General features: G+C 37.4%; 1 protein-coding gene across 2 annotated transcripts in view; it reads left to right on the forward strand.

Moving 5' to 3' along the window:
- The window catches only part of LOC122809120 (GATA-binding factor 1-B-like), a 182275-nt gene that overhangs the window by 106853 nt on the left and 60415 nt on the right, over positions 1-15007 (forward strand). For both annotated transcript variants that reach the window (XM_044080373.1, XM_044080372.1), the window contains one exon: positions 6406-6675. In XM_044080373.1, coding sequence (XP_043936308.1) covers positions 6465-6675 — 211 coding nt within the window. In that variant the 5' untranslated portion in view covers positions 6406-6464. The remainder of the gene's footprint in view (positions 1-6405; positions 6676-15007) is intronic.

A 15007-nucleotide genomic window follows, 5' to 3' on the forward strand; every position in this document is an offset into this window, starting at 1 on the left:
CTATCCTTAAGTACTGGCAACAGTGATCTCCACAGATGACTATAACCCTCAAAGCTGAGCTTAATCTAAAGTCAGTGACACAGAAGTAGTTTCATAGTGAGCATTGAGCTAGTTAATATATCCTCTTCTGGAAGACGTGCGCCTTTTTTTTTTTATGCTATACTTTTTGATATATAGTTGGTGATAATTAGCTCATATTCTAATAGCATGGTCCTTTGATGATTACTGTGATATTCGCAGTACGATACAATTTTGTTGGTGCGTTTATACCTTTGGGTCTTGAACTGAGGATTACTGAATTAGAGACCAAGTAAGGCAAACTGGGGGATAGTTGTGCATATTCCCAAGTTTTGGTATCCTGGGAATTAGAGTAATAAGAATATGCAGGAGGAAAAGGCCCCTGCATAGGTGATGTGAAAGCTTTCCCACATTCAAAACAGCTGTCAGTAAATTGGTGTAACTGTGCCATTCATATAATTAGTTTCAAAATGGCATAATTCTTAGCTTTGTTCTATAATGCTAAACAGCTAATCCAGTTTTCCACCATTCTAGCTGTCCTATTAGTATTTTCTTGGTAATCAATTAGCAAACATACTGTTGTTTGCACCTTGGTTGTCTCTAAAAATAGGACATAAATATCTTCGAAGGTACTTCAAATTTATAAAGCTAATAATATTAATAATAGTAACAATGATAAAGAAAATGACATATTTTTCATGTTCGATACTTGAGGTAGCGTCTGAGCATTGACATCTGCTTATCTTAACTTTGGAACTCGATAGATTATAGAAAGCATCTGAAAGGTAACTGATGCATCATGTACTTCAGATTTTTTTTACATGTTTGAAACTTTGTTGAAAAGGAGAATAAAAATGTTAATCTTCAGTGTTTGTTCTCTTTGAAATCATCATTTTCCTCTATCAGTCCACTCAATAAGTTATACAGGCAGTTTTTGCAAGTTCCGGATGTGTCTCGTGCCACTTGTTGTTAACCTACACCGCATGCATAGACACTACATAATGGCAATCTGTCTGACAGACAGTCCTGGTTAACATACCTGTTAGGCTGCAAGGGTTTAGTGAATATGAATGGTGCACCACATTGTGTAATAATTACAAGAATGCCAATGACTAAGCATAGCATTTCCTTAAGTTATTTCACCAATTGCAGCTATTTCAAAGAGTCATATGTCTACATTCACACAGTGGGGTTTTCACAGGCAGCTCATATAAATAAATAACTAGTGGGAGGGGAAAATAATAATTTAAAAGGAAATTTATGCATACATGTGTAGATGTCAAAATGAAGACATTCTTATAGGTCTGAAAGTCTTCCTGCTACATGGGAGTTGAGATGTGCGTTCTCTTATGTAGGAGTTTCATCTTTTATACAGTTAGGCTGAAAAAATGTCACCTTCATTTTTTTATCTATGCATACCCTTCCCAACTGGGTAGGTTATAGATACATTTATCAACTCGGTACATGGATTGATGCAACAGACTTTTTGTGGGTGAGTGTGTGCCTGTGTGCGGTATGGAAGAACAACTGTTGCAGGGTTGATTGATTTCAACAACTGGCTAAGTATCTGGTGTCATTCTAAGGGGATCCAGTATGTGTCTGCCTGGGATGACTGACAGACTTCGATGCTTTGCCAGAGATGGGCTGCATCTGTCACCCCCTGGGATTCTGGATACTAGCCAAGGCTCTTGCCATCCCTATAGTGCCTCGTTTAGGTGGTGTTCCAAAGACCAAATTACCACCATAACAGCTACAAACAAATGCAATCTGGGGGTCATGCTGCTCAATGCTAGAAGTCTAAATCTCAAAATGAACTTGCTTGAAGCACTCCTTAAAATGGAGAAGATCAACATTTGTGCCTTAACAGAGACCTGGTTCAAAGCAGCAGAAAGCACCCCTGCACTACCAGGCTATAACTCATTCCACACCTTTTGGGCCAGAACTTGGACCAAAGTGCCAAAGGCAGTGGTGTTTCCATATTCATAAAGGATGCGCACACCTCCAGACCGGTAGCCCAACATAACGCATCTGAGTCACTTCAGGCGCAGCTAACATTGGGTAAGACAGAGATTCAGGTCATAGCCTGTTATAGGTCCCCAACCATGTCCCAAGACTCACACTACACATTCCTAATCACCCTGGAGAATATTAGGGTCCAACCTAACACTCTCATACTGGGCAACTTCAACAACCCCTCCATTAACTGGGAAAACTACTCATGTACCAATACAGTTGCCCAAAGTTTCCTGGAATTCATTAATTCCAATGTCCTGGACCAGCTCAATCTTACCCCCACTAGAGGTAGCAACATCCTTGACCTGGTCATTACTAACATGGGCGACTGTTGCTCTACACCAACAGCCAACTCCTTCCTGGTTAGATCTGACCACAAACTAATCACCTTGGAAATCCACATCACTCCCACTCCCCCCGCAAAGGTAACCACCATGAAAAACTTCTCCAAAGCTAACTTTGGGCTGCTAAACACAGAGGTGGCTGACTTAACGGCACCCATCCAAATGCAGAATAGTTGCATGACCACCGAATCATACACCAATGCACTGTACGAACACGTACACAAATGCACGGATCTTGCCATACCCAATAGAACCAAGACACTCTCCTCCGAAAAAAGGAAGCCAATCTGGTGGTCGCCTGCTATAAACAAACTCTACAACCAAAGGGGGAAACTGATGCAGTATAAGATGAAGTCCCAAGACTGGAAAAACTCCCTTATCAGCCTCAAGAAAAAGTTGAGATCCCTCATCAAATCCTCTAAAGCTAGCTATGAAAACAGAATTGCAGCAGATAGTAAAGACAATGACAATGCAGTCTATAGTTATATAAAGAATCTCCATGGCAGTACCCAGATTTGCTCTGAGCTACTGTACAATGGTACCTCCTATACCGAGCCAACAGATATTGTCAATATACTGGCCGACAGATTCAGTGCCAGCTTTACCCCTCTCACCCCCCAAAGGACCAGTTACAATACCAGTAGATTGTCAGGCACCCAGTATTACTGCTGCACAGGTTAAAACAGCACTGTCCAAGGCCAAGAATACAGCTTCTATGGGACCTGACAATATCCCTGGCTGTGTTCTGCATGAACTACAGAGTGAACTGGCACCTCACCTTTGTGCCCTGTTCAATCACAGCCTTACCTGAGGCTTTGTCCCTCCTGAATGGCACACTGCTACAGTCACCCCAAAGGAGGAGTGACTACAGACCCTGGGAGCTATTGCCCCATTAGCCTGCCAAGTCTGATATGCAAAGCTATGGAACACATCATCATGGACCTAATAAACAAGTGTATAGGAAATATCCAAACTTGGGATCTCACAGAGTATGGTTTTGTGAGGGGTAGATCATGCCTGCTCAACTTGCTCAACTTCTTTGAGTCAGTCACCAGAGCTGTGGATGAAGCCAAGGTGATTCATATAGCCTACCTTTATCCGACCAAGGTGTTTAATACCATTCCCCACTCAAGAATCATAGAAAAACTCACTAAGCAAGGCATCAACCCCTATATCACTAGGTGGGTTGCAAACTGACTCACAGATAGAACCCACAGTGTGAAATTAGCCGACTTCAAGTCAGACTGCCGACCAGTCACAAGTGGAGTCCCACAGGGTTTGGTCCTGGGTCCGCTCCTGTTTGGTATCTACTTTTCTGAAGTCCAGGCCAACACGAAGGGACTCTGGCTGACAAAGTTCACAGATGATTGCAAGCTGGGAGCTATTATTAACTCCCCAAGTGATGTTGATATCCTACAGAAAGACCTCACAGAGACCAATGACTGGTGTTAGAACCATGGCCTTAAGCTCAATGCCAAAAAATGTGTCGTTATCCCCTTTGGGAAAAAAATGGTTCCCATGAATAACTACATTAATGGTAGTCCACTGAACACAGAAGGCATTATAAGATATCTGGGAACACAGGTTGACGGCAACCTCTCTTTTGACCACCACATTGCCACTGTGGCCAGAAAGTCCTTCTATGTGGCACATCTAATTACTAAGGGTTTTGCATCCAGGAAGAAAGAGGTCATTGTCTCCCTCTACTCTTCCCTCATTAGGCCATTTGGCATGTACTTCACTAAACACCTGCAACAACTGGAGAGGCCACAAAAGTACCTCATAAAGAGGATCCTAGGCCTTAAACATTTGCCCTATATGAACAGACTCAAAAAACTCCAACCATTCTCTGTCTCATATTGCCTACTTAGAGGTGATCTCTGCTTGACTTACAAAGCCATGTTTGACCCAGGACTATTAGAAATGCTACATCTAAAGAAATCCCAATCCCTCCGCACCACATGCTCCAGAGACCTCAGCCTCATTACCACAATTAACAGAGCATGCTAGAGGGACAGGTTCATAACCCAGAGACTGCCCATTCTATGGAATAGGCTTCCCATACATGTCAAGCAGAGCACCTCACTGGCCCTCTTCAAGAGAAATCTTGATGAGTGGAGGGGAAATAAAAAATTCACCCCAGGGATCACAATGCCAGGGTAATCCTATGGGCTAGGCTTGTAAAGGCTCCAGGGCCATTCGCCTAGTACACACCTATGGACCTATGAACCAGTGTGAGCATTGGCTCTAGTTGAAATGACACCTTGACCCCATGGACAAAATGACAACAGGGGTTGTGGATGGATGTGGAAGGAAGGACGTATAAGAGGCTTTCTGTCCAAATGCATAGTATAAGAAAAGAACATTGCTTGCTTTATTTCATTGATTGCAAGTACATGTATATGGCTGATGTTATGTCTACTGTTTGGGGTACTGTAATCAGTACCAGAGCCATGCAGTGACTGCAGCAGGTAAGTGCAATTTAATGTCAAATGTAGGTAAAAAAAAGATCAGTCTTCATGATGCTGGGCCGAAATCTTTCTATATTGTCAGTAATATGGGCTTGACTACTCATTCAGGAACCACAGGGCTATGCAGAATAAAAGAGTGAGGCTAGTGGTCAACTCCCATATTCTTCCAGAGAGAGCAGTGAGGGGTTATAGTATTACCTGATTGCATGGAGACCACAGCCTCAGTGGAAATCAGATTGTCAGTTACATTTAGTGTGAGCCATGTGTCTGTGGCTCCATAGCTAGTTTGCATATTACTTGGCACGGTATATGTTGTATGTTTGGTTGGGGGAGAAGACAAAACATCCTGCTCCCTTCCTTGGATGATGCAATGTAGATTTGTCCTCTCAAGAATGTTTATGCAGAGAATGAGCTGACACAATAATAGGCAGTGGATTGGCATCAAAGGCTGGAGTTTGAAGGCAGGGGAGGTAAAGATATTAAAAAAAAAAGGCAAACAACCAAACCAGCTGGCATTGTAACAATGTGTTTTCCTAAATAACCACTCTCATAATCTGAATGAATGTAAAAATATATGCTCTGAAAGTAGTAGTTTGCAAAATATTTTGTTTTTAAGCTCATACTATACCCATGCATATTTGCTGATATACCATGGAAACATTGTTGGAATCTTTGCTCTTCTTACTGGAGAATGTCCATGCACACCTGATAGTATTTGCCTTGAGTTAGGAATGGTTCCTGAGTACATTACTGTGCACTTTATAAATTTGATTTGGGTCTCTGCCCTTCATTTGACCTCAAGTTATTGACATTTTGTATGGTATATTAATACATTCCTTTTTCCACCCCATATTTTAGCCCCTACACAATCTAGTTGCATGAGGTCTTATCTAACTGGGATCCAGGGTCAGTAAATGCCATTTAGGTAATTGCATGTAAAAATTGATTTAATTAGAGGCAGTTGTATAGCCTTGCTGTTTCTCTGCCAGCAACATGAGATGTGTGTAATGCAGGCAGGCTCTGGCATGCTATAACACACGAGCATTGTAGGGCAGTGCTGCAGTCCTGTGACAAGTAATAATGCTACCTATCCTCATTGTTCCCAAGGCTAAAAACTGGCCCTGTCATGCAGTGCTTATACAGTAAGGAAAACCTTGCCTCATGACACACTAGGATGGAAGGGGATCTTGTAAGGCACTAACCTCTCTCTGCTCTTTCATTTGATCATCTGGCACCTGCCTGGTTATTGAACCTTGAGGCCAGTGATGTAGATGCAGATGGATACCTTGTCTCTGTCATATTCCACCTTTGATGTTGATTTTCAACTGGCAATGACCAGCTTTACAGGCATGCAGGATTCTATTAATGCAATATTTCACTTCTGATTTGCCATTAAACTTGTTATTAGTTACAGAAAATGTGTGTAAAATAAACCATTATGAACTAAAGGATTCTTTGGGATGCCAGAAAACATTACTGAGAGCTGCATGAGTGATGTGCTTTCATGTGGTAGTCATTTTTGTGAAATTCTGATAGTAATGGCAATTCTTGTTTTTCAGGGTGTGCCATCTGTAACAGAATATTCATTATTCTGAAGGACTGAAACACTACCGTGGCTATGGATGAGTCCTCGGATCAGCCTCGCTGGCTACATACAATCCTAACTGGTCAGGAACCACTTTCACATTTTTCAGAGCACTCCCTTTTGCAGCCAAGTGAGGAGTCGGATATTTACTATCCCAGTCAAGATGGAGATACAAGCTCATTAGCATCTTTTTACACAAGCAGCATGCACAGTCGAGCAGCAGGTGCCTACAGACATTCCCCAGGTAAGCGCTTATCTCCTAAAGGAATGCACTTATCAACAACATTGCTGCACTGTCAGCACATTTTATATGAAATAAATTTCTTACACTTTAACCTACATAGTTTAAAAACTGACAAAATTCCGTTCTGCAGTTAAGTAGCAAGCATCCGTTTCTAACATCTGTATTTCTCAGTTATATCTCTGACTCTATAATGTTTTAAACCACCAAAGTAGGCACCTCATCTCATCTTTACAAATCCTTCTCCTCACGGTAACTTCTTGTATTTATGTGCTGGACTTATAGGGTTTCTTTATTAGAAGGCTTCTATTCTGCATGGAAAACACTACTACATATCACAGCAATTCACACAACCTCATAATACACTATTCCAAACCATTGCCCATCATACCACATTGTAGTATACTACATCAGGAAGCACATCAGACAGCATGACCTAGTAACCTTACTATGCTATGCTATATTACACTGTCCCCACTGTAGTCATGTCACATTGTGATACTCTCTGCCATGCTATGTACATGCCACACCATTCCATATTAGATAAAAACATACCTTACAACACTTACAACATAATGTCATATTATGTATTGTCTGTATCTGTATCTCTCTCTGTATGTACATTATATATATATATATATATATATATATATATATATATATATATATACTATATCTACTTAAAAACGTAGAAAACTCATAACATCTAATTTCAAAAAAGTGAGACCATAAGATCGAAAATTCAAAACATCTAAAACTCATAATCTCACAACAGTGAAAACTACAAAGCAAATATAAATATCATCCCCTCCACTTATAACACCACTAAATCAAAAAACATACTTTTTACAACATTTCTGCAGGGGGCAAGCCCCCCTGCACCCCCCCAAGTGGGGGGCTCTGCCCCCTACACCCCCCGTAAATTAAATATACCAACTCCGAGATCACACTACAGTGGGAAAAAGTAAATTTTCTAACCCCACTGTGTCGAGATCATCATAAAGAATGTACACATAATGTCTAAATCACTTACCTATGGCCTAAAACACGTACAGAGTGGCATAATAAACACTATATACAGATTAACAGAATAAACTATAACATTTACATATTTGATGATACACTACTCAATTTTATACATTTTCGATGTTGTGAAATTTGATGTTATGAGTTTTAGATATTTTGAATTTTCGATCTTATGTTCTCGCTGTTTTGAAATTAGATGTTATGAGTTTTCAATGTTTTGAAGTGAAACCATGTATATATATATATATATATATATATATATATATATATACACACACACACACACACACACACACACACACACACACACACACACACACACACGTTATTCACTCTGTCCTATCAGCTTCTTATCAACAGGGTGAACGATGCTGAACTGACGTTGATCCATTCATCAAAATTTGAATATATCAGATGAATGAAATATCTAATGCATGAAGGATGTTAAGTAGAAGTTTAGGATATTAATGCCAAAACTTTCAGATATACTAAAAGTTTCATCATTAAGGAGAAGGAGTGTTTGTGTAAGTGTTTGTGTGAGTGTAAGTGGGTTAGGGTTAGACTATGGGCTAAGTAACAGGACAGCTTCAGTGCTATTCATGTGTGTGTGTGTGTGTGTGTGTGTGTGTGTGTGTGTGTGTGTGTGTGTGTGTTATCAGATTGATTTGTTTAGTGGTGGTGTTACTGAAAGGGTTTTTCTAAGGAAAGGTGCAGGGTTACAGCAGGGCCAGCATTAAGGTTAGGTTAAGCATGCATTATTAAGGTGGTGCATGAAGTGAAAAGCCTTGATCATGGAATAGCAGGGAAAGGAAGTTTGTCCCTTTGTCCATTGTTGTGTGATCTCAGAGTTGGTAAATTTAAGTAGCAGGGGGTGTGGTGGGAGTCAAAGATGTTTTGATCCTTAATGTAATTGCTTTTTTTAGATTCACTGTTTTGATGCAAAATATTGTACATATATATACATACACATCCAAAGACACACACACATACATAATTATATGGGGTTAAGTGAACTAAGCAAATGATCTAAACATTGACAGTATAATGTGGAAAATGCAAATGTTGACATGCTACTATGCATGCATCAAGAAACAACCCCAGCACATGCAAAATTTCACACAAAAACATTATATATATATATATATATATCCACAAAACAAGACAAATGGAGACCTCCACGATGTAAAATAAACTGAATTTATTACAAGAACAAGCGCTTTCATGTACAACAGGTACGCTTCTTCAGGTTTATAAAAATTACTAAATGCCGCCGTGCAATTGCACGGCTATGACGTATTCGAACAACATATGTTCGAATACTTCATAGTTCGGCAGGTTATGTGAGCAAACGTTATCATTGCGAATGGACTGTGCATTCACAATTATAATGTTCGCTCATGTAAGGGGATCGCGGTACAGTGCGGTTAGGGAAATGCATCCCTTTCCTCACTGTAGTGCGATCTCGGAGTTGGAATATTAAGTTGGGGGGGGTGCAGGGGGGCTTGCCCTCCTGCATAACTGTGAGTTTAGGCTAGTTAGATAGGGAGTCACGGGACGGGTGGGAGTGCTGTTGATTGTCGAAAATGTCTCGAGTGACATTTTCAACAATTAACACTTGTTTTCGACATTAGGGCCATACAAAAATGTGTAAGTTCGGCAAAACAATTCGCAAATACGTACACATTTTATTTTAAATTTCGACATTATGATAGTAAACCATATATATATATATATATATATATATATATATATATATATATATATATATATAAATCAGATTCCTCCAGTGTAAAGTTCTGATTCTGCATTGCACCTTTAGTAATCCAACTATTTTCACATACGCTTTTTTTCTAATAATCCCAAATTTAAGCACACTGCTCATTTGTCTTCATCTTAACATATTCCTCTTGATTTACCAAAAAAAGATGTTGTTTTGTGGTTCTGTTACTAATATCTTGGTTACTTTTTAAAGTGGTATGTTATGCAGTATATATCATCCCTTCCCCCATGCAGTTACTGATTCATGCAAATTTACTTTGTGTCAGTCTAATTGCTGTTAATATATGACAACCTCAGCTTACTTTGCTGTTTTGGACTCTGGAAATTATAATTTCTGATATAAAATTACAGCCTCTGTTTTTTGTGTAAATGTAAAATTTTCATTGCTTTTCTTTTGGTATACAGAATGATATTCAGTATTACTACCAGGATTGAGTGTATTTAACAACTTTTTCTTTTCCAGACCATTCTGTGAACATATTCCACCAGTTATGGGCTGTGTCTGCTGCAGTTTTATTTTTTAACTTGATTAATTTGTTCTTTTGCAATCACAGAATTTAATTTGTGACTTAGAATTGCTTTATTAACTTTCTGCAACTGTTGAATTAACTGTTTAGTTTTATTAATCATTTTATACCAAAGGATTACAGGCAGACTAATATCTATAAGAGACAAGAACTATGTGCTACTGCAAGCATTACTTAGTGCTAAAAATTTACAGTTTTAATGTCATTTTAACCATAACATTGTGGTCATATCTCTGAACTGCCCATACATTTTAGTTGACAGTGAAGTGAACATTTTAGAGTTCTGAACTTGGGCTTAGATTATACATATTTGAATGTAACTGTTTCAGTATATTTAATATTTGAAGATTAAAAAGAAACATGGTTTATATACTGTACAATGCTATTTACATATTTGTTAACCAATACTGGTATGGATAAAATGGTGGTCCAAAAACCAGTGATTAAATTACAGCTAGTGATAGAATTACAACTTGACAACTTACTTTTGAACTTGTCGTATCAAAAGAAGACTAAAGGTTTTGTTTCCTAATGTGTTTTCTGTATAATCTGACTAAAAGATACATATTAATATAAACTGTTTTAAAAATAAAGAGGGAATTGTTAGAGTGTGTTTAACAGTGAATAAAAGATTGAAATTAATTCTGCTGTAAATATGCTGAAAGATAAATCATAGAATAAAAAGTTTGCTTGAATATAGGTGTAGAGTTTAACAATGTAAAATGGGCATCCATTCTGTGTATGTGTTTTGAAGAATGCATAACAGACAGGCTTCTTCACAGCATCAGAAAAAACATTAAAAATAAATGCTTCCTTACAGACTTCTATTAATGGTCATGTTTTTATAAAATCAGTAGTATGTGTTTTCAACAAGAATTTGACAGATAAATGTACATGGCTTTTTATAGAATCGGCAGAAAATTCTGAAAGGCAAATATTGCGTGCATTCTTATATCAGCAGAAGTGCTTACAAGTAAATCGCAAAAGGACAACAGGAAAGTCTAAAAACAGACATTACATATTTTCCCACAGAAGCTCCTTACAAAAGAGGAAAAAAAACAGGATCTAAAGTGCGTGACTAAAAGAGTATATAAGAGAGTATACTAAACTGTGTTAGAGGTATGTAGGAACTTAGGTTCCGAGGTAACTGGAGAATGGAAAGCTATAAAACCATCATCTATACTGGTTGTGAAAAATTTAATTTGTAAACTACAGTTGTATGTCTTGTTTGTTATAAAAATAATTTATTTATTAGTAACTGTGCTTACAGTAAAATAGTATTGTGCTGCAAAATATATTTTCTCATAAGAGTGTAGCTTGCAAGAGTCTGTGTTAACAGCCAGCAAGATTGTGAGTCTTAGAAAGATTTTGGTTCCTGTCCAGCAAGTTACAGCACAGCATGCAGCACCTTCCTTCGTTCAGAAATATTTCATGGAATAGTGATTAATTACAAACCAGAGCTGGCTATATCAATGTGTGCTTTTTCTCCTCACCTCGAATATATGACAACCTCAGCTTACTTTGCTGTTTTGGACTCTGGAAATTATAATTTCTGATATAAAATTGCAGCCACAGCTGTTTTAATATTTTTCTCTCTATATATAGGGTGATAGAGAAATTCTGTTTTATAAATAAAATAAGTCTTAAGTGTAGCAAACATTTTCAAACCACATTAAAGTCCAGATTTTGCTCTAATTATATTTTCAGTACTATAATGTTTGCTGTTTACTTGGTAGGTAATCTTTATTTTAGTTCTTTATGTATATGCTAATACCTAACAATTTTGTTGTATGCTAGCATGTGTTGATACTTGATATATTTCATGTCTTTAATCTACTCTGTAGTTATATTTTAGATGTGCATGTTTATATTTTCCCATGCATTTTAATACACCATTGTGTTATTATCTACTGTGTGATCTGAAAATAGAAATACACCACTTCCTTCTCTGTAACTAGGCTGACTATGACATCATTCTTGTAATTCATCTTCTTTTAACTAGATCTCCCTCATATTAAATAACAGTCCTACTATCCTCATTTCACATTTTAAATTTTCAGCTGTAATTTTGCTCTGTGGAGGTAAGAGCAAGCATATTGTTTCAGCATGGTACCATCTATGGAGAACGATTGAGTATGCAGACTTTCAGAACTGTGTTCATATTTAGCTAATTAAGTCATTGTATTCTGTTATGGATGTGATACTTCCCTTACAAACCACTTTTGCATAAAGGAGACATGGATTACATCTTGAATGGGCCCAGAGTAGGTTCAATATGGTTAGTCTGTCAGGGCAGCCTTACACCACACAGTTTTATTTATACAGGTGTTTTTATTAGATGGTTATTGTAGGCTCTGCCAACCTACTGTAAAACATGTAACTAAGTCTATTTTAGGTTTGTGTTTCTTAATTCATGCTTAAGTTTTCATCTTGAAATCTCAGAATCATTCATGCACTTCATAAGAGGAAACCCTTTTTGCTGTTATTGTACAATGCTAATGTTATAATTGGTATTAGCACAAATGCATTTAAGTACATCTTAAATTTTGTGCTGAACTTTAGAAGTAAAGGTAATGCATTATTTTTATAACACAGCCTGCTAAGTTCTATATAAAAAATCAGTGGATTAATCTGCAAGAGATTACCTCAAAAAGATTTTCTTCTTTCAGCTACCTGGGGGACTAGTTTTTGGAGTAGCAGATAATGGACGAATGAAAGAATGAGTGCATGAATGAATGAATGAATGAATGAATGAGTGATATAGTCCACTGTGCCTTCCTGTAAAAGATCTGGTCTCTATGCATCAGAAGTAATATTAAAGCAGTAATTGAAAAGTGATTGCAATATTTAATAATTACATTCTGTGATTAAGCAGCAAAGCACAGTACTACTCTCGTAAGTCCAAAATGCCATTGTTGTCCTTATCTGCTATTGTTACTTATAGTTAAGAAAATTATAGTTTACGTCAGCATTTTACTATGTGACCATGTCAGTCTGGTAGTATACATCTATGCATATAGACATAATATGCATAGATCTAGGTGGATGACTTGCTGTAGCAGAGTTTGCAACATATTTTATTTCTAGCAAATTTATTAAAAAGTGTATCAACAATGTAATGTTGTTTTTCAAAGTGCCATTTGTTTTTACTGCAAGCTGTCCTGCTCCTACATCTATATACATCTTAGATGAAAAAAATGGCTATCAGAATAGAACCACATACTTGTCCTTGAAATGTTATTTAATGCAAGCAGTAAACATTTCAAACTGTATAGTCTTAGTTAAATAAAGGTTTAAGACTGGGTTATTTTTCCAGTGAGGACATCAGGAAAAGACTTAACATAGATAGATGTAGGATAGCCTTTTTTATTGTTTATCAAAGATGCACAAGGATTTGATAAATCCTCCATATCATCCTATAGTTTCAGGTAGAGACTACTTTTTATGTAAAATGGGTCAGTTTCTACATTTTTATTTACTTCCGAGGGTTTGTGGTCTACTCTCATATATAAAGGATGTATTTGATTTTTTTAGAGAAAATTTGTGACATCCAGTGGACCCAGGATTTTTATTGGATCACTTTAGATGTTAAAAGTCTCTATACGAGTATTCACCACAATTTTAGAATAGAGGCTTTAAGGGTTTTTTGGGGGGACAAGCCCAGTTACAGAATACATTATGGAACTTGTGTATTTTTGTTTAACAATAAATGTTTTGAGTTTAATGGAAGTTTATACCATCAGAAACAGGGAACAGTGATGGGGGCAGCATTTTCCCCCACATATGCAAATTTGAGTATGGGTTTATTTGAGACAGAGCATTTATACAAATCAAGATTTTCTTTTCGAAATTATGTGGTGAGATATTATAGATTCATCGATGACCTGCTCTTTCTAGTTAAATGGGGGCAGGACATAGTGGCTGAATTTGTGGCTGAATTACAGAATAACAGATTTGGTTTGGAATTTGATGGATTAAAAGTGGGGTAAAATAGTCCCCTTTTTAGCTTTAGTGTTGGATATCAGTGATGGAAAGAGTATTAGTACAGTGGTACATAGGAAATTTGAGGAGGCTATCCAGTATTTACAAGGACAGAGTTGTCATCCATCACACACTCCTAATGCTGTACCATATGGGGAGTTTTTGCATCTATATAGATTTTGTAATAATGAGGAAGATTTTAAAATGAAAATGAGGATACCACTTGACATGTTTAGAAACAGAGGTTATGGTAAAGAATTATTGGATAAATGCTGGGAAAAGCTTGTGGGTGGATGTAGGAATAAAGAAATGGTAGAAAAGGGTAGATGGATGCAGGATGTCAGTACTAAGTAAGGGTGAACATATTTATTTTGTGACCACATGTAATTGTTTTAGTTGAAAGGTAGTAGAATTGGTGAGATTTTATTGGGGCTATCTTACATCTCTGAGAGATCTTTCCAAGTGGGTAAACTCTATGCCTTTGATTTCTTATAGAAAGGGAAGCAGTATCAAGAACTTTATAATTTGTGGTAAATTTTTTGTCCCCCCCCCCCCCCCCCACCAATATCTCAGTGAGTATAGTAGAACATGGAAATGTACCCTGTGGAAAGTGGAAAGCATGCAAGTATGTGGTTAAAAGTTTTTTTGAAAATCAATGTTCTACCTTCAGGGTGTTAGGCCAATTTAGTTGTAACACAGAAGGCATTGTGTATGCTTTAAAATGCCCCTGTAATAGATTTTATGTGGGGGAAAGCAAGAGGCCCTTCAAGGTAAAGCTATTAGAACACATTAGGGACATTTTAATAGGTTTCATGGGTGGGGGGTAGTTGGTTTACAGGGTACTATATTAGAGAAGGTGTATTGTTGCCCAGTTTGATAATGTGTCCATAAAAAATAAATTACTATTTAAGGAATTTATATATATTTTAAAATTTAATACTTTGGCCCCTAAGGGGTTAGATTTAGAATGTAACTGGAGATTGTTCATTTAAATATTTAATTGATTGTAAAGTGATTTATTG

This window comes from Protopterus annectens, chromosome 8.part0, assembly GCF_019279795.1.
Source record: "Protopterus annectens isolate FY-2018-M chromosome 8.part0, PAN1.0, whole genome shotgun sequence".
Taxonomy (NCBI): Eukaryota; Metazoa; Chordata; order Ceratodontiformes; family Protopteridae; genus Protopterus; species Protopterus annectens.